General features: G+C 44.7%; 1 protein-coding gene across 1 annotated transcript in view; it reads right to left on the reverse strand.

Moving 5' to 3' along the window:
* Positions 1–2,069: 2,069 nt before the first annotated feature.
* The window catches only part of LOC138665342 (gastrula zinc finger protein XlCGF53.1-like), a 72,504-nt gene continuing 48,106 nt past the window's right edge, over positions 2,070–26,467 (reverse strand). The window contains exons 5-6 of the mRNA XM_069752734.1: positions 21,178–21,301; positions 2,070–5,654 (exon numbers count right to left, since the gene is read on the reverse strand). Coding sequence (XP_069608835.1) covers positions 4,324–5,654; positions 21,178–21,301 — 1,455 coding nt within the window. The 3' untranslated portion in view covers positions 2,070–4,323. The remainder of the gene's footprint in view (positions 5,655–21,177; positions 21,302–26,467) is intronic.

Consider the following 26,467-nt stretch of genomic DNA (forward strand, 5'->3'; position numbering starts at 1 on the left):
ATAATCCTTAAATGGTAGAAGTTTGAGCCCACCAGAAGTCTTCCTAGACCTGGCCGTCCAGCCAAACTTAGCAATCGTGGCAGAAGAGCCTTGGTGAGAGAGGTAAAGAAGAACCCCAAGATCACTGTGACTGAGCTCCAGAGATGCAACATAGAGATGAGAGAAAGTTCCACAAAGTCAACTATCTCTGCAGCCCTCCACCAGTCGGGCCTTTATGGCAGAGTGGCCCGACGGAAGCCTCTTCTCAGTGTAAGACAAATGAAAGCCCGCATAGAGTTTGCTAAAAAAAACACATGAAGGTCTCCCAGACTATGAGAAATAAGATTCTCTGGTCTGATGAGACAAAGATAGACCTTTTTGGTGATAATTCTAAGCGGTATGTGTGGAGAAAACCAGGCACTGCTCATCACCTGCGTAATACAATCCCAACAGTGAAACATGGTGGTGGCAGCAGCATGCTATGGGGGTGTTTTTCAACTGCAGGGACAGGATGACTGGTTGTCATTAAAGGAAACATGAATGCTGCCAAGTACAGAGATTTCCTGGATGAAAACCAGAGTGCTCTGGACCTCAGACTTGGCCGAAGGTTCACCTTCCAACAAGACAATGACCCTAAGCACACAGCTAAAATACCAAAGGAGTGGTTTCAGAACAACTATGTGACCATTCTTGACTGGCCCAACCAGAGCCCTGGCCTAAACCCAATTGAGCATCTCTGGAGAGACCTGAAACTGGCTGTCCACCAACGTTCACCATCCAACCTGACGGAACTGGAGAAGATCTGCAGGGAAGAATGGCAGAGGATCCCCAAATCCAGGTGTGAAAAACTTATTGCATCATTCCCAAGAAGACTCGTGGCTGTACTAGCTCAAAATGGTGCTTCTACTCAATACTGAGCAAAGGGTCTGAATACTTATGACCATGTGATATTTCAGTTTTTCTTTTTTAATACATTTGCAAAAATTACTACATTTCTGTTATTTTGTCAGTCAAGATGGAGTGCAGAGTGTACGTTAATGAGAAAAAAATGAACTTTTTTGAATTTACCAAATGGCTGCAATGAAACAAAGAGTGAAAAATTGAAAGGGGTCTGAATACTTTCCGTACCCACTGTAATTATGTATTTATGTACAGTATGTATGTGTGTGTGTGTATAAGGCAATTCCTATATAAGAGCCATAACAAGTGAATACATGCTACCTAATTCTGCCCATATTTAGGATTCTGTGGGATCTATTGATTTAGAAATTATCTGCGCAAGCTTGAAAGAAAACAGAGCTTTGAAGAATTCAGTTCATCCATTGATTCAGTCCATTTAAAGGTAAGTCCACATGTATTAGAATTGCTATGGATTTTACCTGTAGATTTTCACAGGTAAGATCCACAGGTGATTAAAGTACTAAGCATGTGGATGAGATGTTATAAATTGTATTCAGTCGCTGCATTATTTTTCTTTATCAAGATTGACATGCAATGCAGATTTTGAAATTCACATCATGGAAATTTCTCTTTGGCTGGGTTCACACTTCGTTATGGGCGTCTGTTAGACGGACTACGTTACACTGCGGCTGGGCGTGCGCTAGCGATGTGCTGTCATTGAGTGACGGACCCTGGGATGCGGGCTGCAGCGTTTCCGGGTCCGTCACTGCTAGCACAGATAGAGCATCAGCTAGCTCTATCTGCGCTAGCGCGATGACAAATCGGCACTTGCGTTAACAGTAGCCCGTTAACGCAATGTGAACCTTGCCTTACACTGCTGATTTCAAACCTTTCAGTTTCACAGGGGTAAAGCAAAATATACATGTTACACAAGCAAATTTTGCCACCCTTAAGCCACATTCACACTTTCAGGCCGGGATCACACATGCGAGAAACACGTCCGTGTCTCGCATGTGAAATCCAAGCTCTGGCGCCGACACTGTGGAGCGGAGCGTGTGGCCACATAGCAACACATGGAGCCGCATGCTCCGCTCTGGAGTGCCGGCGCCAGAGCTTGGATTTCACATGCGAGACACGGACGTGTTTCTCGCATGTGTGATCCCGGCCTCAGTCTTTTTTTTTTTTTTTTTAAATTCGTTTATTAATTTCAGAATAGACAAACATTGCACATATTACATTTATCATTATTAAACATACCATCAGATACAAATGATTACAAACATCATCGCATCCAAAGTTCAGAGGCAATAGACTGTGCATGTTGAATCACTAGTACCTACAAAATACCTACTATACAACTTAAACAACTTTAACCTTTAGTAATAAGTCGCCAAAAGAAAACAGATTCAAGTTTGCTCTGCAACGATGTCCCCAAACCCCATGCCCTCCTCCCCGGCCTCAGTCTTTGATCAGTACTTTACCTCAGTATTTGTAAGCCAAAACCAGGAAAGTGTGAAAAATGCAGAAGTGATGTTTCTATTATATTTTTCCTTGAAGATGCTCTGTTAATACCTAAGCATACTTGGATAACACCTTATCCAAGCACATTCTCTCATCACTATTTAACACTAAATTTTTCAGAATAGCAAATGTTACCCATAAACCAATAGTAATTGCTATGCAATTTTGCAGGCCAAACAGATGTTCTGCAAAATCGAGTGCTCAAAAGTTAGTTTAAAAAAAAAAAACAGGTCATGGCAGCACTACGAATACTACATGGCCACAATATATGGTCTAAACCTTAAGATTTAATGCTCGTTCGCACGGCCAAATATATTGGATGGGTGCTATCAGTGGTTTTCGTTGATAGCACTCGTACCCATGATATTCTATGGGGTTGTGCACATGTACGATTTTCAGGGACATATCTGATTTTGATCCGAGTGTCATATGAATACTGGCAATGCAGCCTTTGGGTTCATGAAAAACATCAGATGTTTCGAGTGCGGTTCGATTTTCACAGACAGAACAGAGAGGGTGGAGAACCTTTTTTTTCTCTCCATCCCCTTAAAAAAAACCTGATGCCACTCTGATCAAACTCTGATCAGAATAATCTGACCGTTTTTCTCAGATGGAGAGAAAATGATTGCGTGACAGTGAATTGAGAGTACTAAGACAGATCAGTCCGGGAGAAGAAAGAAGCATATTTCTCAGATATATTACAACATTTCTTATTTTCATGTGTACTATTGAGTTATACACATATAAAACATTAAATGATAGCTATTTTTTAGGCTTAAAGAGAACCTGTCAGCAGTTTTGGCCACTATAAGATGCGGCCACTGCCTTTCAGGGCTTATCTACAGCATTCTATAATGCTACAGATAAGCCCCCGGCCGACCTGCAAAATAAGAAAAAATAAGTTTTATTGTACTCACCCGGGGGAACGGCCCGATCTGATGGATGTCGCAGGTCCAGCGCCTCCCATCTTCTTGCGACGCTGCCCTCCTGCTAGCTTCATGGCTCCCCAGCATCTCGCTTATGCTCAGGCGAAATTATCTGCCCTGTTGAAAGCAGAGGAAATTCCTGCAGTGCACAGGTGCTGGGCCTCTCTGACTTTTCCCTGGCCTGCGCATTACGGTACTTTGCTCTGCCCTCAACAGGGCAGATAAGTACGCCTGGGCATAAGCGAGATGCTGGGGAGCTATGAAGCAAGCAGGAGGGCAGCATCACAAGAAGATGGGAGGAGCCGGACCCGGACCTGTGACACCCATCAGACCGGACCGCACCGCAGGTGAGTATAAGAAAACTTATTTTTCTTAAATTTCAGGTCGGATCGGGGCTTATCTACAGCGTTATAGAATGCTGTAGATAAGCCCTGAAAGGCAGTGGTCGCATCTTATAGCGGCCAAAACAGCTGACAGGTTCCCTTTAAGAGGAGTACCAAACTGAATGTTTGCCCTGGGTGTAGGAAAACCTAGTTCCGTCTCTAAATGGAACTTACCGAAACAACTAAATGTTTTTATTTTCCATTTTGTGACAAGTTCTTCCAGGTATAATGATCTTAAAACAAAAACACAGATAGACGAGGCTCCAACATTAAACCCCATTTGCTTTTAAGGTTTAAGTAGTAACATTTCTCCTTGTAGAGAGTGACCTACCAGGCCTAGCATGCCAATGTAAGGAGGCTTACTGAAATCCTAAATTAGCTCACAAGAATCAGGGCACTGACTCTTATATGTTCATGACCCAAGTTAGACTTGTAAACTTTTTTTTACACAAAGCTCACAAGATATAATTTGTGTTCATGGTTGACCCACACTAGAGCCCATCGCTATGAAATCCCACATAGCTGTTCTTTCCTAACTCATATGACAATATTTTCTGCAAATATATTTCTGGTAGGGTCTTCCATGAAGCATCACATGAATGAGAGTTGGACCATTATTGAAGCATCTGAAACGAGGCCACATTTGAGTCTAGCATAAGGGTCACTGGCATCGGGAGAAAGCTCTTCATAGTCATTGGCTTTTTTGCTTTATGCACCTTTTGATGTTTCATGAGATTCCCCTTACCAGGAAAGCATCGTCCACATTCTAAGCAGACAAAGGGCTTCTCTCCCGTGTGGATCCGCTGATGTATGATCAGCGTGCTTTTCCTAGTGAAACGTTTCCCACAAGCGGGACATGAATATGGTTTTTCTCCTGTATGACTCCTGATATGATTAGCAAGATTTGACTTATTTGAGAAGTATTTCCCACATTCCGGACACTTCAGTCTTTCGATTCTGTGGATAGTTTGATGATATGCAAGATCTGACTTGGAGGTAAAACCTTCAGAGCACTCTGTGCATTTAAAGGCCAGAGTGTTGTCGGGGACCCTTATTTCTTCCAGGGTGAGCAATTCTTCTTCAATGTGAGTAAATGGGTACCGTTGTGTATGACCCATTGGCATACACATATTTGTCGTTGTGGAAGTTCCTGCATCATATATCTCTGGTTCCTCCTTAATATGAACATAGGGATGATGTTGCAGATGGTTTCTGGGTGTATAAACATTGGTGTCTGCAAGATCTCCATCCTCATAGTAGACTGGCTCCTCTTTGATATTCATAGATGGGCATGGTATGTGACCTGCTGGTGTATAAGATGTGTTAGGTGTGGTAGGTTCTGCCTCACGTAGGATATATTCCACTTCTATATGAGGTGCTGGAAAGCATTGTGTATGAAGTGTGTTAGTTGTGGCACTCGTTCGTTCTTCTTCACAAGGAATATATTCCACTTTTATATGTTGAGGTAGTTTATGTGGTATAGGATTTACAGGTATAGAAGGGCCAGGGTATATAGGATGTTCCCTATTATGGGTACTAAATTCCTTAACACAAGTAGACAGACAGTTTTTCACACCTTCTGCTGGTGGAAATCTAGTGGCATCTGGTAGAATATTTCCTTTAAACTCCACCATATCCAGAGTACATGGATACTCTTCTGTATGATTTGTGGGTGTATACCCACAGGTATTTGTGTTTTTCCCTCCATTACTTGTGACTGGTTCCGTCTTAATAAATGTAGAGAGATCTGTAGAAGCGGCATTTGCATCTGAGCCATCTTTTTCTTTGCATGAATTACCTGCTCTTGAGATATTTCCTACCCGTTCTTTCATTTTGTTGGCCATTTTAAGACAAGTAGATTTTTGGATGACACGATTTCTATTTGGGATGCCACGGTTTGAACAAGAAGTGTGCTGAAAATATTGAATTTGTTCACATGAAAGTCCTGTAAAAAATAATAAGTCACCGTAAATCTATGTTATTCTACTATAACAATCAATATCAGCTCTTCAGGTCTTCTGTGGAAGTGTCTGGGCTCATTCACACGTCAATTTTTCGCATATGAATGCTATCCATGTTCACATGTCAGTGATTTTTTGTGGACTGAGTGATCCGAGCAAAACTGATAGTAATCAAAGTGTCAGATCAAACTCAGCAAAACAAGTCTATCGGACCATGAAAATAATCGGACAGCACTTGGGTAACATCCATCTTTCACAGACTGCTATATAGAAAAAGATAGAGAAATTGTCTTTGTTAGATTCCAGCTTGGTAAAAAATAATGAAACTGGGACCAAATTCTGATGATAAAAACTGACATTTACCAAACTCTGATGACAATCTGATAAAAAAAACTATAATGAATCTTGGACGACAAAATCACTGACGTCTGAATGAGCCTTCAGTCTGCTTTCACACTTTTTTTTTTACAGCACTGATTTTAGTTTGTAAAAAAACAACACACCATAAATTTACTGTTTTTTGATGACTTGGCAATATTAGGTTACGTTCCCACAATGAGCTTTCCGTGAGTTTTTGACACTGCAGAATTACTACTTATTATTTAAATTAGGTTACTTGTATTATTTCATTTTTGTATTTGTGTGCGTTTTGTTAACATTTTTTTTTATACTGCGTTTTTTTGTCTCTTTGTTTTGTCATATCAAACCCCTTAGCGACCGCCGAAATGCATAAAAATGACGACTGCTAAGTTTTAAAGGCGTTTTAAAACTGTGGAATTTTCAACATTTTCGCCAAATAACCCTTTTTTTCACAAATAAACGCAAGTCCAAATCAACTTTTTAATCAAAGTACGCTGTTCTTCTGAACAATGTCTCGTATGACCCATATTTCTCAGGTTTTCAAGGAGAAATGCATGTACAACATGTCCTAACTGAATCCAACCTATTTCTTTACAGAATACAGTTAGGTCCATATATATTTGGACAGAGACAAAATTTTTCTAATTTTGGTTATAGACATTACCACAATGAATTTTAAACAAAACAATTCAGATGCAGTTGAAGTTCAGACTTTCAGCTTTCATTTGAGGGTATCCACATTAAAATTGGATGAAGTGTTTAGGAGTTTCAGCTCCTTAACATGTGCCACCCTGTTTTTAAAGGGACCAAAAGTAATTGGACAATTGACTCCAAGGCTATTTCATGGACAGGTGTGGGCAATCCCTTCGTTATGTCATTCTCAATTAAGCAGATAAAAGGCCTGGAGTTGATTTGAAGTATGGTGCTTACATTTGGAAGGTTCTGCTGTGAAGTAAACATGTAGTCAAAGGAGCTCTCCATGAAGGTGAAACAAGCCATCCTTAAGCTGCGAAAACAGAAAAAACCCATCCGAGAAATTGCTACAATATTAGGAGTGGCAAAATCTACAGTTTGGTACATCCTGAGAAAGAAAGAAAGCACTGGTGAACTCATCAATGCAAGAAGACCTGGGCGCCACGGAAAACAACAGTGGTGGATGATCGCAGAATAATCTCCATGGTGAAGAGAAACCCCTTCACAACAGCCAACCAAGTGAACAACACTCTCCAGGAGGTCGGCGTATCAATATCCAAATCTACCATAAAGAGAAGACTGCCTGAAAGTAAATACAGAGGGTTCACTGCACGGTGCAAGCAACTCATAAGCATCACAAATAAAAAGGCTAGACTGGACTTCGCTAAAAAACATCTAAAAAAGCCAGCATAGTTCTGGAAGAACATTCTTTGGACAGATGAAACCAAGATCAACCTCTACCAGAATGATGGAAAGAGAAAAGTATGGCGAAAGCGTGGTACAGCTCATGATCCAAAGCATACCACATCATCTGTAAAACATGGCAGAGGCAGTGTGATGGCCTGGGCATGCATGGCTGCCAGTGGCACTGGGTCACTAGTGATTATTGATGATGTGACACAGGACAGAAGCAGCCGAATGAATTCTGAGGTATTCAGAGCCATACTGTGTGCTCAGATCCAGCCAAATGCAGCAAAACTGATTGGTCATTGTTTCATACTACAGATGGACAATGACCCAAAACATAAACCCAAAGCAACCCAGGAGTTTATTAAAGCAAAGAAGTGGAATATTCTTGAATGGCCAAGTCAGTCACCTGATCTCAACCCAATTGAGCATGCATTTCACTTGTTAAAGACTAAACTTCAGACAGAAAGGCCCCAAACAAACAGCAACTGAAAACCACCGCAGTGAAGGCCTGGCAGAGCATCAAAAAGGAGGAAACACAGTGTCTGGTGATGTCCATGAGTTCAAGACTTCAGGCAGTCATTGCCAACAGAGGGTTTTCAACCAAGTACTAAAAATGAACATTTTATTTAAAATTATGGAATCGGTCCAATTACTTTTGGTCCCTTTAAAAACAGGGTAGCACATGTTAAGGAGCTGAAACTCCTAAACCCTTCATCCAATTTTAATGTGGATACCCTCAAATGAAAGCTGAAAGTCTGAACTTCAACTACATCTGAATTGTTTTGTTTAAAATTAATTGTGGTAATGTCTATAGCGAAAATTAGAAAAATGTTGTCTCTGTCCAAATATATATGGACCTAACTGTAATTAACCTCACTAATTGAACTCCACACTGCTGTTATTTTGAACACACCCCCTTTCAATTAATTATTCTAACACACAGACTCGAAAACATGCAGATCAAGAATGAGTCTGTTGGTTTTCTTAGAATCTATTGCACCAACTGGTAAATTGTTGACATGTGGTAATATAATTTGTAACGGGGTCTATCAAGCTGGGGTACCTCTTTCAGTACCACCCCGTGTTTCAGGAGGTCCACTCTGCTTTAGGCCTGTCCCACACGTCCAGATAATTCCGGTACCGGAAAAATCGGTACCGGAATTATCCGTGTCCGTGTGCTCACTTGGCACATCAGTGTGGCACACGTGCGGAATCCGTGTGCCGCCCGTGTGCCTACTGGGTACCACACGCACCGTGCAGGAGACAGCGCTACAGTTAAGCGCTGTCCCCTGCATCTGGTGCTGAAGCTGCCATTCATTTCTTCTCTCCAGCAGCGTTCGCTGGAGAGAAGATATGAAAAATCTTTTTTTTTTTTTTTTTTTTTTGGTGTTTAAAAAAAAGATCCCTGTCTCCAACCCACTCCCACCCCCTGTGCCCCCCCCCCCCCCGCTGTTAATAAAATACTTACCCGGCTCCCTCGCTGCTTCCTCTCCTCGCCGCAGCTTCTCCTGTATGAGCGGTCACGTGGTACCGCTCATTACAGTGATGAATATGCGGCTCCACCTCTATGGCCGCTCATACGTGGCCGCTCATACAGGAGAAGCTGTGGCGAGGAGAGGAAGCAGTGAGGGAGCCGGGTAAGTATTTTATTAACAGCGGGGGGGCACACAGGGGGAGGGAGTGGGTTGGGGAAAAGGATCTTTTTTTTAAACACCAAAAAAAAAAAAGATTTTTCATATCTTCTCTCTAGCGAACGCTGCTGGAGAGAAGAAATGAATGGCGGCTTCAGCACCACGCTGGGGGGACTGTTGTGAATTCAGCTTTTGGGCTCCATCCGGTGGTTGTAGAGGGTAATGCAGTTGTGCCTGAACTGCAGGATTGGACAGGTGTATCTACTAATTGCAAAACTGACTGGGGTATATAGCCTTGCAGGACTCTTTTGTCCCTGCCAGTTGTCCATTGTTTATGGAGGATTCACATCCCTTCTGGTCTCTCCTGTTTGCTGTGCTTTTCTTCAAAGATAAGTGCTGGCTTTGTTTTTGCTGTCCACCTGCTGTGGACCTTATAGTTCTGTGCATATTCATGTTTTTGTCTTGTCCAGCTTTGTCTGTGAAGGATTTTTTGCAGCCAAGCTGTGTCTCTGGAGATGCAGATATACCCCCCATGTCTTTAGTCGGATGTGGTCATTCGTATTTTCTGTGGTGGATATTTTCTAGTGTTTTTATACTGACCGCATAGTACTCTGTTCTATTCTTTCTTTTTAGCTAGTATGGCCTCCTATGCTAAAATCTGATTTCATATCTGCGTATGTTATTTCCCTCTTCTCTCACCGTCAATATTTGTGGGGGGCTATCTATCCTTTGGGGATTTTCTCTGAGGCAAGATAGGTTTCCTGTTTCTGTCTTTAGGGGAAGTTAGATTTTAGGCTGTGCCGAGGGGTCTAGGGAGTGTTAGGTACCCCCCACGGCTACTTCTAGTTGCGCTGCTAGGTTCAGGGTTTGCGGTCAGTACAGGGACCACCTTCTCCAGAGTCCGTCTCATGCTGCTCCTAGGCCACCAGATCATAACAGGGGACAGCGCTTACTGTAGCGCTGTCTCCTGCACGGCACACGGACTGCACACGGACAGCATCTGTGTGTGGTACGTGTTTTACACGGACCCATTGACTTTAATGGGTCCATGTAATACGTGTGCTCCCACGAACACTGACATGGCTCCGTGTTTTTCAAACGGACACACGGTCCGGGAAAACACGCTGACATGTGCAGAGACACATTGATTTTAATGTGCCTACGTGAGTCAGTGTCTCCGGTACGTGAGGAAACTGTCACCTCACGTACCGGAGCCACTGACGTGTGAAACCGGCCTTAGGCTGGAGTCTGAATGAAGGACGCTGGCTGGAATTACTTGGTTACATGGGCACATATAAAAGATCACTGCTTCTCCACGTATTTCCAGTCTGACAACACTTTCACAGGACACAGAATATATCACACAGATACAGAGGGCAGGCCAATAGAAAAGCGGCAGGCCAGACATACATTACAATAGCCGCAGGTGGCCGGAGCCTGCCGATATTTACTGTGGGAATTACAAAGGTGGGGGGCGGACAAAAGGGGAATATAGTGTCCCCTCTGCCCAGGAGCGCAGCCTATGGGCTGATGCATTAGGGACATGCATCTCACATGGAACCTATTATACATACATATAACTGCACAACATATTCTGGGTGCTGAGTGGTTCCGTAACACGTAACATAATTTATACCAAAAACAGTGATTAATCTGGTTAGTCATATTGGACTGCTATTATTTTGAACACTACTGTACACACGTAGACCCACTCAATTAAATGTGTCTTTGCACATGTCAGTGTGTTTTCACGGCCCGTGTGCCCATGGGCAAAACAAGCTGACATGTCCGTTTTTACTGGCAGCACGAGCCGCAAAACATCTTGCACACAGACGACACATTGGGATGTCATCCATGTGACATGTACCATAAGCTGAGAAGCAGTGGTACATTAAGCGCTGTTCCCCGTCGCTGGGTGCCGAAGACCGCTCCCATCATTCTCCCCTGCACGGCTGGCAATCACCGCGAGCAGGGGAGAATGATGAGAGCTATATTCAAGTCATAACAATGAGAGCAGGCGGCGACTGATTGGCCTATTACTTCCATCAGCCTACACTTGCTGCCGCTAATAACAGTGAGAGCAGAAGCGGCTAATGGGAGTATTCATCACCCGCTGCCTGTGTTGAATGAATAAATAAAAAATCTGGCGTGGGTATTTCTATAACCAGTCAGGCACATCTGACAGCTGAGGGCTGCAACCCTCACCTGCCAGCTTCAGCAAGGCTGGTTATCAAAAATAGAGGGATTTCCACGCTGTTTTCTAAATGATTTAAATAAATCTAAAAAATGGCATGGGGCCCCACGTTTTTGACAACCAACCAAGCTGATGCAAACAGCTGGGGGCTGGTATTCTCAGGCTGGTAAGGGGTCATGGATATAGACCACCCCCAGCCTAAACATAGAAGCCCGCAGCAGCCCAGAAAAAGCACATCTATTAGATGCACTAATTCTGGCACTTTGCCCGACTCTTCCCATTTACCCTGTAGCACTGGCAAATGGGGTTCATATTTGTGGGGCTAATGTCACCTTTGTATTGTCAGGTGACATCAAGCCCACGGCTTAGTAATGGAGAGGCGACTATAAGACACCTATCCATTACTAATCCTATAGTTGTATTGTAAATAAAGAGACAGCAAGTATAAAGTCCTTTATTAGAATTAAACGTTTTCCATTTGTATTTAAAAATAACAAACACAGTTATACCCACCTAACGCCTAATTACAGTGAATCCCTCGTCTCCTGCAATAAAACAAAAATAACAATATCCCTCACCTGTCTGTCGTTCTGTCCCACACCGTAATCCATGTAAAGAGTCTTCCACCTGAACAGTGCCAAGATGCGATCTTCCAGGCTGAGAACCACTGGTGAATGAGCTGCTGCGAGCGTAGCATTAGTGACCAGCGGTGACATCATTGAGGTTACTGCCGGTCATTGTGGCTGAGTTCCCAGCCGGGCTGAATTGCGGTGACCTCGGTATCATAGGAAAAAGTCAGTGACGAGGTCACCGCAGTTTAAGCTCAGTAATTTCACCGCAGATCACGGTGATCTGCTGTGAACTCACTGAGCTTGAACTAAAAACTATTTATACCCTAGCCATGGATTATTATTTATAGCACAGGCGGCGGGTTGTAAATACTCGCATCAGCCGCTGTCATTGTTATCACATGAATACAACTCTCATCATTCTCCCTTGCTTGTGCTGATCGCCGACACAGCACGGTAGAATGATGAGAACCATCTTCAAAATCTCATTGTGGGGAATGTAGCCTTACGGGTAGATGAGGAAGTCATCGCTGCAGCAAAAACTGAAGACAACTGCTGGAGTGGCGTTGATGTAACAGAGGAGTATAGGTTCATTTGTTGTTTTATACCATTCTCTCCTTTAGGTCAATTCTTTGGGGGATCTCAGAAAACCCTTATAACCAAAACTACAAAGACTGATTTCACATGAAGCTAGGTGATTAGATTATCAATAACTCAAACTGTTAAAGAGGTTGTCAGGTCCAAATCGATAAGTCACTATGTGACTGCAGACTTCTGAATGACGCCCAGCGCACGCACTGTGTGCTATGAGGATTCATCGGTTTCTGGCCAGGACCCATCAAGTGAGCGTGGCCTCGCTCCATACACTTGTACTGAGTGAGGCCGCGCCCCATCTAGTGGTGCAGTGGGCATGGCCAACTAGAGGGCACGGCCTCGCTCAATACAAGTGTATGGAAGCAAGGCCAAACCCACTGGCTGGGAGTATGTATAGCACATACAGTGGGGAAAATAAGTATTTGATACACTACCGTTTTGAAGTTTTCCCACCTACAAAGAATGGAGAGGTCTGTAATCTTTATCTTATGTACACTTTAACTGTGAGAGACAGAATCTAAAAATAAAAATCAGAAAATCACATTGCATCATTATTACATAATTAATTTGCATTTTATTGTATGAAATAAGTAATTGATACAATAGAAAAACAGAACGTAATATTTGGTACCGAAACCTTTGTTTGTAATTACAGAGATCAGATGTTTCCTGTAGTTCTTGACCAAGTTTGCACACACTGCAGCAGAAATTGTGGCCCACTCTTCCATACAGATATTCTCCAGATCTTTCAGGCTGTTGCTGGGCAATATTGAGTGTCTCTAAAATATAACTTTTAATATATAAAGTTTTAAAAGAGTATTCCAAAATTGGAGACAAGTAAAAAAAATTTAGTATATATCATAGGGAATAATATGAATACCAATAGTGTATCCTGTTTGGCCCTATCAATAAACTAGACTGACCCCTACCTGACAGTGGAGGTTGGCACCCTAAGTTTCAGCGGTAGGCGCCTCCACTCCGCGGCGGCTTGCCCTGCTGTCCCTACAAATCCCTATGATCAGCCAAAAATATGTCCCAATACACCCATTGTCCATGTGAAAAACACAAGGAAACTTCAAAAAGAAAAATAGAAAAAAAATGAAATAATAAATAGAGCGGGTATTTCCCCAACAATAAATACTCTATTTAGCTCCAAAATGGGAGATAATATCCCCTTTACAGCAGAATGTCCATATCAATCTGTAGGCAAATGCGGTGTAAGATTATATACTTGTCTCATTTGCTCTGCAGTATTGTTGAGAGGATGCAAAAACTCCGCATTCTATACCACTTTTTTAAAAAAATATATATATTTATATACACGTCCTAAATCACCAATAAATACCATGATGTCTGTTTATATAGAGTATATTGCAACTGATCAAATACCCTCTAAATAGAACCCAGAACGGAGTTTGCTATCCACATTGGGCCACCGATCGACCTCCACAAAAATAAAGGCCATTTTCAAACGTAGTAGTTCCAGAGACCTCCAAATAGCGACCTCCAACCATTAATAGGGTTTAACACATTATCACAGTATAAACGTTTAAGGCTGATAATATTCATCAATTTTATGCCACATGTCGTGCACAAATAGCCATATACTCATCTGTGCTATGATGTAAAGGGTCGCAGTCACACCAAGTTATCGGTAAGCCCACATATGAACGACATCCCAGATATTATCTCCCATTTTCTCCCATTTTGGAGCTAAATAGAGTATTTATTGTTGGGGAAATACCCGCTCTATTTATTATTTCATTTTTTTCTATTTTTTCTTTTTGAAGTTTTCTTGTGTTTTTTTCACATGGGCAATGGGTGTATTGGGCCATATTTTTGGCTGATCATAGGGATTTGTAGGGACAGGAGGGCAAGCTGTCGCGGAGTGGGGGCACCTACAGCTGAAACTTAGGGTGCCAACCTCCACTGTCAGGTAAGGGTCAGTCTAGTTCATTTATAGGGACCAATAGGATACACTATTGGTATTCATATTATTCCCTATGGTATATACTAAAAATATTTTTATATGTCTCCAATTTTGGAATACTCTTTTAAAACTATATATTAAAAGTTATATTTTAGAGATCCCTGTTTTCTTCTTTGGTTTTTCTGGTAATTTAGGATCTCTACTTATTTGTTTTTGGTGGATCAATATTGAGTGTCAGCTCCCTCCAAAGATTTTCTATTGGGTTTGGGTCTGCAGACTGGCTAGGCCACTCCAGAACCTTGAAATTCTTCTTACGGAGCCACTCCTTAGTTGCCCTGGCTGTGTGTTTCGGGTCAATGTCATCCTGGAAAACCAGCCACGACCCATCTTCAATGCTCTTACTGAGGAAAGAAGGTTGTTGGCCAAAGTCTCTCAATACATAACCCCATCCATCCTCCCTTCAATACGCTGCAGTCATCCTGTCCCCTATGCAGAAAAGCACCCCCAAAGTATGGGGCTTCCCCACCACCACCATGCTTCATGATTGGGACCATGCTCTTTGGGTTGTACTCATCCTTCATCTTCATCCAAACACGGCAAGTGGAGTTGATCCCAAAAAGTTCTATTTTGGTTTCATCTGACTACATGACCTTGTCCCATACCTCGTCTAGATCATCCAGATGGTCATTGGCTAACTTCAAATGGGCCTGGACATGTGCTGGCATGAGCAGAGGGACCTTGCGTGCCCTGCAGGATTTTTAATTTATGATTGCGTAATGTGTTACTAATGGTAATGTTTGAGACTGTGTTCCCAGCTCTCTTCGGGTCATAGATCTGGTCATCCCATGTAGTTCTGGGCTGATTCCTGGCCTTTCTCCAAATCCTCCTTAATCCACGAGGCAAGATCTTGCATGACTGAGGAAGACTGACAGTCATCTTGCGTTTCTTCCATTTTCTAATACTTGTGCCAACAGATGTAGCCTTCTCACCAAGCAGCTTGCCTGTTGTACTGTAGCCCATCCCAGCCTTTTGAAGGTCTACAATTTTGTTGATGGTGTTCTTAGACAGCTCTTTGGTCTTGGCCATGATAGAGAAGTTAGGAGTGTGATTGATTGTGTGGACAGGAGTCTTTTATACAGGTAACGAGTTCAAACAGCTGCAATTAATACAGGTAATGAATGTAGAATAGGAGGGCTTCTTACAGAAAAACTAACAGGTCTGTGAGAGCCAGAATTCTTGCTGGTTGGTAGGTGATCAAATACTTATTTCCTGCAATAAAATGCAATTTAATTATTTATTTAAAAATCCTACAATATGATTTTCTGTTTGTTTGTTTTTTAATTTTGTCTCTCACAGTTGACGTGTACCTACGATAACAAACACAGACCTCTCCATTCTTTGTAGGTGGGAAAACTTGCAAAATCGGCAGTGTATCAAATATCTATTTTCCCACTGTATATAATCTGCAGTCCTGGGTCACAAGCTGGCAAATCCCGACAGCGATTTGGACCGGACAGCCCCTTTAAGGTGGTTGTACTATCTTGTACATTTACGGCATATCCAGAGGATATATCACTGCCAATTGCATCTCCAGAATGGGGCATCATTGCGTTACACTGTGAGAGCTGCACATACGTGGTTGCCTCTCCTGAAATAGGAGCTCCACTCTCAAGATAAATATGTTCTCACTGATGAAACCCTGCATTTATCATAAATTTATCACATTGTAGGGATTTCACTCACTCGGGTGCGACGTCTGAGACTCAGGAGGCACGTTTCTTGAAAAGTTCATAGGGTTTATTGCATCATAAACCACGTGCCGAAATAACAGAAAACAAATAGCCTTTGGCTCAGGAAAAGAAAACAAATGTCCAGTCCTTCCGGCTCAGTCCTGGAGCCTTGACACACACAGGAGGGTTTCACCTCCTCACATATCTACCTGTGTTAAGCATTAGGCTTTCTTTTATATGTCTAACCACACCCAGAACCCATCACATGAACAGACATGTGGTTGTGACATCACCACAGGTCCTGAAACACATATAGGTAGCTATGGTTACATCACAGCAGCAAGCCATCTATAAGACACATATCTCCCATCGATTAGACATCCTTTAGCCACGCTACATACCTCCCCCCTCTGCCTAAAGCCGTGGGGCTTGGCACTTTCCCCCACTAGACAAGGGATTCTTGACAGGGCATCAGCATTACCGTGCAGCTTTCCGGCCCTATGTTCCACATGGAAACGGAAGTCCTGCAGGGCTAAGAACCAACGGGTGACCCTAGCATTTCTACCCTTCGTTTCCCTCATCCACCTAAGTGGGGCATGGTCGGATATCAGTCTAAATTTACGTCCCAGCAAATAGTACCGTAATGTGTCGACTGCCCATTTTATGGCCAAGCACTCCTTTTCAACGACTGAGTAGTTCTTTTCAGACGAGGACAGCTTCCTACTCAGATAGAGAACAGGATGCTCTTCTCCATGTAGTTCTTGGGAAAGGACTGCTCCCACCCCAACATCTGAGGCATCTGTCTGAAGAATAAACTCTTTCTTGAAGTTTGGGGCCATCAGAACGGGTTGCTTACATAAAGCCTCTTTCATTTCTTGGAAGGCTGAATCTGTTTCTTCGGACCACTTAACCATTACTGATTTTGTCCCTTTTAGCAGGTCAGTCAGAGGCGCCGCCATTGTGGCGAAGTTTGGGATGAACCTCCTGTAATATCCCACGATTCCCAGGAAGGCTTTAACTTGCTTCTTGGAAACTGGTTTTGGCCATGTTTGAATTGCCTCCACTTTACTGATTTGGGGTTTTATTTCTCCATGACCCACTATATATCCAAGGTACTTAGCTTCTTCTTTACCCAATGCACACTTCTTCGGGTTTATTGTAAATCCGGCCTCTCTTATAGCATCAAACACCGCTTGGACTTTCTCCAGATGACTCTCCCAGTCCGGGCTAAAGATGACGATATCATCTAGGTACACAGCAGCGTATGCCTTGTGGGGTGCAAGGACTCTATCCATAGCCCTTTGGAAGGTGGCCGGAGCTCCCTGTAGGCCAAATGGCATCCGGACATACTGGAAGCATCCATCTGGTGTAGAAAACGCCGTCTTCTCCTTGGCTTCCTGTGCCATGGGGATCTGCCAATACCCCTTCGTCAAATCCAAGGTGGTTATGTACCTGGCGGGCCCAAGCCTTTCGATGAGCTCATCAACGCGGGGCATGGGATATGCGTCGAACTTGGAGACCTCATTCAACTTCCTATAGTCGTTGCAAAATCTCCACTCCCCATCAGGTTTTGGGACCAGGACAATTGGGCTCGACCAACCGCTCTTGGACTCCTCAATGACTCCAAGCTTCAACATACGCTCCACTTCCTTGGAGACTATTTCTCGACGGGCCTCAGGAATTCTATAGGGCTTCACGTTCACGCGCACATGGGGCTCTGTCAGGACCTCATGCTCTATGACCTTCGTGTACCCAGGCAACTCGGAAAACAGGTCCCTGTTTTTCTGGAGTAACTCCCGGCATTGCTGTTTCTGGGACTCCGATAGCGTCTCCGCTATAGTTACCGCTCCAACCTCATCTTCTGGGTTGCTTAACAACGATGGAGTTACTGTCGGCTCTCTATCTTGCCACGGCTTGATAAGGTTGACATGGTATACTTGGAACGGTTTCCGTCTTCCTGGCTGGTGAATTTTATAGTTTACTTCACCAAGTTTCTCGACAACGTCATATGGCCCTTGCCATTTGGCCAAGAACTTGCTTTCCACTGTCGGAACTAACACAAGAACTCGGTCTCCCGGATTGAATTGCCTCACTCTAGCAGACCAGTTGTAGACCCTGGCCTGAGCTTCTTGTGCTTGGAGAAGGTGTTCTTTCACGATAGGCATCACCTTTGCAATCCTCTGCTGCATCAGGGCCACATGCTCAATGACGCTTCTGTAGGGCGTGACTTCGGTTTCCCAGGTTTCCTTGGCTATATCCAGGAGTCCTCGTGGATGTCGGCCATACAGAAGCTCAAACGGTGAGAAACCTGTGGAGGCCTGTGGAACTTCACGAATGGAAAACATCAGATAGGGTAAGAGACAATCCCAGTCTCTACCGTCTTTCTCTATAGCTTTTCTCAGCATGCTCTTCAGTGTCTTGTTAAATCTCTCAACAAGGCCATCTGACTGGGGATGGTACACCGAGGTCCTCAACTGGGAGATTTTCAGGGCCTTGCATAACTCCCTCATCACCTTGCTCATGAAAGGTGTCCCCTGGTCAGTCAGGATCTCCTTCGGCAGACCTGTCCGGGAAAAGACATGGACCAACTCGCGAGCTATACTCTTTGAAGAAGAATTTCTCAAGGGAATTTCCTCAGGATAGCGTGTGGCATAGTCCAGGATGACTAATATATACTGATGGCCCCGGGCTGATTTAACTAAGGGACCGACCAAGTCCATGGCAATTCTCTCGAATGGCACCTCAATAATGGGCAGTGACACAAGGGGGTTCCGGAAATGAGGAGTGGGAGCAGTTAGCTGACATGTAGGGCAGGACCTGCAATAGTTCACTATTTCCCGGTGGCACCCAAGCCAATAGAACCTCTGCACAACCCGTTCCTGCGTTTTTTCCACCCCTAGGTGTCCACCCAAGATGTGTGAATGGGCCATGTCCAACACCTTCCGTCTATATGGACCCGGCACTACCAACTGCTCTACCAACTCCTCCCTTATTTTCGTGACCCGGTACAACAACTCCCTGCTCATTAGAAAATGGGGAAATCTTGTGTCTGCCCCCGGCTCCTGTACCACCCCGTCAATAACTGTGACATTATTAAAGGCTTCCCTCAGAGTGGGGTCCCTATGTTGGGCAGTCCCAAAATTTTCACCGGACACCTCTAACTCCAGAATGTCAGATGCAGGGGACACTTCCTCCTCATCTCCAACCAGGACACAAAAAGGAAACCTGTCTGACTCTGGGTGTGGCGACACCTTTCTAGGGTTCATTGGTTCCCTACTCTTGCTAGGCAGCCCAGAACCTTTCCCCCACAAATCCCAAAACAAACAGAAATCCCAGCCAATAATTATAGGGTGCAACAAGTCCTGAACGACGCCGACTATGTGGGACTCAGTGCCACATGCCGTTTCAATGTCCACCCTGGCCATAAGGTAGTCCTTTGCATCACCATGTATGCACCGCACACCGACCTTCTTTCCTGGGAGCAGGTGGAGAGGAAAAGTGGCCCTCACCAGGGTCACTAGGCTCCCCGAGTCTAACAGTGCCGTTACTGCTCGACCGTTCACCTTTACGGGACACGCTTGAGGTCCCTCGTTGGATGGAGAGTTCACACTACAGGCTGGATACGCATAGTATGAACAACGGCGTCCCATGCTGCAGTCCATCTGCTCTGTGGTCTGGGAACAACGGGCAGCTATATGTCCCGGCCCGTGGCACCTCCAATAAATAATATCACCCGTAGGGACCTTGGGCACCACCTCCCCCGCCCTTTGTGACCTTGGACGCACCACCCCTTTTTGGGACTCAGCTCCCTTCTGGGACCCCCAGTACGGCATGGGCTGCCTCCCGAAGGAGCCTTCCAACCCTTGGTATCTCTCAACCAGTCCGATCAGCTCGTCGGCATTCTGGGGATCACCCTGGGCAACCCAAGACTGTATAGGCCTTGGGAGGGAATGGACAAACCGATCCATCATCACCCGTTCTACCATCTGTGCAGGTGTAGATGACTCTGGCTGCAGCCATTTCTGGACCAGGTGCAACAGATCAAACATTTGGGAATGAGGTGGTTTGTCCCGGTGATAGGCCCAGCAGTGAATTCGCTGTGCCCTGACAGTCAGTGTCACCCCCAAACGTGCGAGAATCTCGGCTTTCAACTTGTGATACTCCTTGGCATCCTGCAAGGTCAAGTCATAGTACGCCTTCTGGGGTTCTGCCGTCAGGTATGGCGCCAATACCTCTGCCCACTGCTCTGGCGGAAGTTTTTCCCTCTCAGCGACCCTCTCAAACACTGTCAGGAAGGCCTCAACATCATCCCCGGGGGTCATTTTCTGCAATGCGCGTCTTACCGTCTTCCGGACGTGGGCGTCATCAGCCAAACCTGGTGTTGGGGCACTCGTCTTGCCCTGGATGGCGGTTGCCAGAAGCTGCATCTGCTGCCGTTGCTCCTGCTGGCTCTGTTGTATCTGCTGCGTCAACAGCCTGTTGCTCTCTTGCTGCGACTGGAGCAAGTGTTTCAGCAGGTCCTCCATTTTCCCCGGCAAAGCTTGCTGGCTTACCACAGACTTGACCCAGGACATCCAATAACAGACTCTTCGTCTCCGCTGGGAACGCTGCCCGCACGTCTACCGCCAATTGTAGGGATTTCACTCACTCGGGTGCGACGTCTGAGACTCAGGAGGCACGTTTCTTGAAAAGTTCATAGGGTTTATTGCATCATAAACCACGTGCCGAAATAACAGAAAACAAATAGCCTTTGGCTCAGGAAAAGAAAACAAATGTCCAGTCCTTCCGGCTCAGTCCTGGAGCCTTGACACACACAGGAGGGTTTCACCTCCTCACATATCTATCTGTGTTAAGCATTAGGCTTTCTTTTATATGTCTAACCACACCCAGAACCCATCACATGACCAGACATGTGGTTGTGACATCACCACAGGTCCTGAAACACATATAGGTAGCTATGGTTACATCACAGCAGCAAGCCATCTATAAGACACATATCTCCCATCGATTAGACATCCTTTAGCCACGCTACAACATATAGATGGGAATAACTGTTACCTTGAGAACTGGGGTGGTAAAATATTTTTTTTCACTCTTTATGAATATATTTTATTACCTGATGATGGAAGGTTCTGGTGATTCTCCATCATGACGTCCTTGTACAGATCCTTGTGTCCTTCTATATAGTCCCACTCCTCCATGGAGAAATGGACGGTGAAATCATCGCACCTTATAGGAACCTGACACACAATGATACAGTCATCATCCAGACACATTAACCCTTGTTAGTATGCTTACATTTTATTAAATAATACTTCATCCGCCCTGCTAAGTATATATCTTCCATACATGAAAAGACACCCCTCACATTTTTGTAAATATTTATTATAACTTTTCATATGACAACACTGAAGATATGGCACTTTCATACAATGTAAAGTAGTCAGTGTACAGCTTGTATAACAGTGTAAACTTGGTGTATCCTCTAAATAACTCAACACAGCCATTAAGGTCTAAACCGCTGGCAACAAAAGTGAGTACACCCCTAAATAAAAATGGCCAAATTGTGCATAGCACTCATCCGTATTCCTCTCTAGTGTGACTCCGGCCTTAATGTGATTCTATTTTTCAATACTTACCTGTATTTTCTTAATGCCTTTATTCACATTGGTAAATTGTTATACCTATTATTGTGTCTGATGGTGTAACCTTATTCATGTTTTGGGGAGGACCCTATTCGGTCAGGTTTTTCCAGCCATTTGGGGCATTTTAAGTGTTTTTATTGTTTATGGTTGTATATTTATGTCTCTGTGTATTGAAATAGAAATAAAAATTATTTTTAAGGTGATTCCTAGTTGTACGCATACCTCTTTTTCTCTTTGGTCTCTACAATCTCCCAGGGGCCCCCAGCCAGTGGTGTGCACCAATAGTCAATATAGACGCCGATACAATTGAAAACAGTGATGGAGGAGAAAGTGTCAGATGACGCTCCCTCCCACATCACTCCCCCTCTGCTTCTGACTCAGCATGTGCACGAAGGCGTCACTTCATCGTACGCCATGCTGTGCCAGCATTGGAGCCACTGCAGAAGCCAGAACAGAGGGGGAACGGGGAGAGATAAGTATTGTGTGCGTCTGCATTATAGTATGGGTAATAATGCTGGACTGTGGGGCTGTGTGTGTATAGAGAGGCTGCATTATATTGAGTGTGTGTGTGTGAGGGACTGCATTATACTGTGTGTGGGGGCTGCATTATACTGTGTGTGGGAGGGGCTGCATTATACTGTGTGTGGGAGGGGCTGCATTATACTGTGTGTGGGAGGGGCTGCATTATACTGTTTGTGTGAGGGTTAAAATATACTCTGTGAGGGGTGCTGCATTATACTCTATTAGGCACGCTGCATTATACTCTATGTGGGGGAGTTGCATTGTACTCTATGAGGGAGCCATGCATACCAGGATAGGGATGAGGGGGCCATGCATACCAAGATAGGGGTGAGGGAACAGTGCATACCAGGATGGGGATGAGGGAGCTGTGCATACCAGGATAGGGATGAAGGGGCCATGCATACCAGGATAGGGATGAGGGGGCCATTCATACCAAGATAGGGATGAGGGGGCCATGCATACCAGGATTGGGATGAAGGGGCCATGCATACCAGGATTGGGATGAAGGGGCCATGCATACCAGGATAGGGATGGGGGGCCATTCATACCAAGATAGGGATGAGGGGGCCATGCATACCAGGATAGGGATGACGAGGCCATGCATACCAGGATAGGGATGAGGGAGCCAAGCATACCACAATAGGGATGAAGGGGCTATGCATACCAGAATAGGGATGAGGGGGCCATGCATACCAGAATAGGGATGAGGGGGCCATGCATACCAGAATAGGGATGAGGGGGCCATGCATACCAGGATAGGGATGAGGGAGCCAAGCATACCACAATAGGGATGAAGGGGCTATGCATACCAGAATAGGGATGAGGGGGCCATGCATACCAGAATAGGGATGAGGGGGCCATGCATACCAGGATAGGGATGAAGGGGCAATGCATACCAGGATAGGGATGAGGGGGCCATTCATACCAAGATAGGGATGAGCGGGCCATGCATACCAGGATAGGGAGGAGGGGCCATGCATACCAAGATAGAGATGAGGGGGCCATGCATACCAGGATAGAGATGAGGAGGCCATGCATACCAGGATGGGGATGAGGAGGCCATGCATACCAGGATAGAGATGAGGAGGCCATGCATACCAGGATGGGGATGAGGGGGCCATGCATACCAGGATAGGGATGAGGGGGCCATGCGTACCAGGATGGGGATGAGGGTTTTGCTAGCTGCTCTGGAGGCAGGTAAATTTTGTCTGAATCCTAAAAGGTTTCCAACTTTGGCTTTGCTTGAAAAACTGTGGAAACAAATAAAGCTATGGAGGGGTATAGGGAAATACATGAGATACACATCCATTTGGTATGACCCTCGGCTGACTGAACTGCTAAGTCTACGGAATTTTGGACACTGGAGAAGAATAGGTATATGGTATGTGTCGCAGCTGCTAGATGGTGAGACATGTAAAACATTTGAAACACTCAGGAATGAGTTCCTTTTGGAGCATACTATGTTTTACCAGTATCTACAGTTGTGACACGCATTCTCTAGACAGTGGAGAAGGTCACCGATAGTGATACAGAGTGACAGTATGTTGAATATACTTGGTCCACAGAGGGGTACTAGGGGTCTTATATCGCTAATTTACAGGGGACTGCTGGATACGCTTTTGGATAGACACCCATTGATGGCTAGATCCAAATGGACAAGGGATTTGTGAGACATATCGGATGATCAGTGGGAGTCGATTTTACAATATGTCCCTAGAATATCTATAAGTGAATCTGGGAGGGTGTCGCAGTTATTCACTATACATAGGGTATACAGGACACCTGTGTGGATGAAAAAAGCTGGACTAAGGGCAGACTCTGGATGCCCGAGATGTACGATGGATGAAGCTGATATTCTTCATATGCTATGGTCTTGTCCAAGATTACAGGCATTTTGGATTGTGGTCCTAAATTTAGTGGAAAGAGTGACGGAAGCAACTATTACTCGAGATCCATTGACGTGTATTTTAGGACATGTAGAGGAGGTGACGTCAGATGAATGGTGTAGGCTAGCAATAGCCAGACTGCTTTATGTTGTAAGGAAGACTATCACATTGCACTCGTTAGATGAAAATCCTCCTACTAGGAAGGAATTTGTAAATAGAGTTAATTTTGTAATCCTTATGGAGCGAAGCGTATACATGAAAAGAGGCAAGATGAACCACTACGAGAATATCTGGGGGGGCTGGTTGGACTTTCCTGGATTGGCTTACGCAGAACTCGTCAAAGATAGGATATTAGGGTTATAAAAGAGTGTACAACATTGTAATACATGGATAAGGATTGTAGAAGCGTGATGGGGGGGAGGTTGGGGAAGGTTTTCTTGTTATTGGAGGGGGGAGGGATGTGTTTGGTGTATTTACATTTATTACAAAATGGGGAAAGTATTATCATTTGTACTCTAATGCATTAATGCATGCTTATGTATGTAATTTTATCCTTTCTGCTTTCTTCAATAAAAAATATTTGATTTAAAAAAGGATGGGGATGAGGAGGACATGCATACCAGGATAAGGAAGAGGAACCATGCATACCAGGATAGAGATGAGGAGGCCATGCATGCCAGGATAGGGATGAAGAACCATGCATACAAGGATGGGGATGAGGGGGCCATGCATACCAGGATAGGAATGAGGGGGCCATGCATGTGCATGTGTTTGGATGTGCAGGTCAGGTTTTTGAAATGTATTCTCTAGCCTTCTGATCGTGCACTCCGCCTTCTAGCCACAGGTGTTTTAATTACAGCAGGTCCAATACCCCTCCATAGAGAGAGAGAGAATTTTAGTCTAGGAAGAGGTTTCACATGTACCCATTCAGATGGAGACGTTTATTCTCAGCGAGGTAAGGCAAGCGTAGGACCTGGTATAAGAGAGATGCCGTAAAGTGGCTACCAGGTACACATAAAATTGGCCATTTTTATGCGCTAAACGCTCTCATTTTTCATATTTCTAGTGCAGTAATGCAGTTCAAATTTCGTATTTCAAGTTTCCATGTTCTAGCGCTGCAGTGTGCTGCCTTATTTATTTAACATGCATACCAGGATAGGGATGAGGAGGCCATGCATACCAGGATGGGGATGAGGGACCATGCATACCAGGATAGGGATGAAGGGGCCATGCATACCAGGATAGGGATGAGGGTGCCATGCATACCAGGATGGGGATGAGGGGGCCATACATACCAGGATGGGGATGAGGGGGCCATGCATACCAGGATAGGGATGAGGAAGCCATGCATACCATGATAGGGATGAGGAGGCCATGCATACCAGGATGGGGATGAGGGACCGTGCATACCAGGATAGGGATGAAGGGGCCATGCATACCAGGATAGGGATGAGGGTGCCATGCATACCAGGATGGGGATGAAGGGGCCATGCATACCAGAATAGGGATGATTAACCATGCATACCAGGATGGGGATGAGGAGGCCATGCATACCAGGATAGGGATGAGGGGGCCATCCATACCAGGATAGGGATGAGGGGGCCATGCATACCAGGATGGGGATGAAGGGGCCATGCATACCAGGATAGGGATGAGGGGGCCATTCATACCAAGATAGGGGTGTACTCTGTTTTGTTGCCAGCGGTTTAGACATTAATGTTTTTGTTTTGAGTTATTTAGAGGGCACACCATATTTACACTGTTATACAGATTGTACATTGACTACTTTACATTGTATCAAAGTGTCATTTCTTCAGTGTTGTCCTATGAAAAGATTTAAGAAAATATTTACAAAAATGTGAGGGGTGTACTTATTTTTGTGGTATACTGTATGTTCTGTATGAAGAAAGAAAAGCTTTAGTGGCACAGCACCAAGCAGAGAATTTGGACCTTTCCCTTCAGGTTAAATATAGGGCTCCATGCCCCAAGCAATTGCAAATCTGGCAAATGACAGATAGGGGCAACTTCACCCCCGCTGATCAAATGTTCCCAGTACAGGCGGCAGCCAGATGTGCACAGTTGCAGAGTGGAACAACATATCTACGTCAACACAATAGTGGCAGCGGCTGGGTCCTGCACAGCCATCCTCTAATGGAATCAACTGGGGCAGATGTGTAATACCTGGCCGCGGCCACTGTGCATTTGATGGAGCAGTGCACTTCCGCAACTCAGCAGATGCGGCTGCCACCATCTGGAACGGCTGATCAGCGGGAGTGCTGGGTGTCGCACAACCAATGATTAGATATTGATGACCTATCCCAAGGATAGGCCATCAAAATTAAAGTACCGGACA

This window comes from Ranitomeya imitator, chromosome 2 (assembly GCF_032444005.1).
Source record: "Ranitomeya imitator isolate aRanImi1 chromosome 2, aRanImi1.pri, whole genome shotgun sequence".
Classification (NCBI taxonomy): Eukaryota; Metazoa; Chordata; class Amphibia; order Anura; family Dendrobatidae; genus Ranitomeya; species Ranitomeya imitator.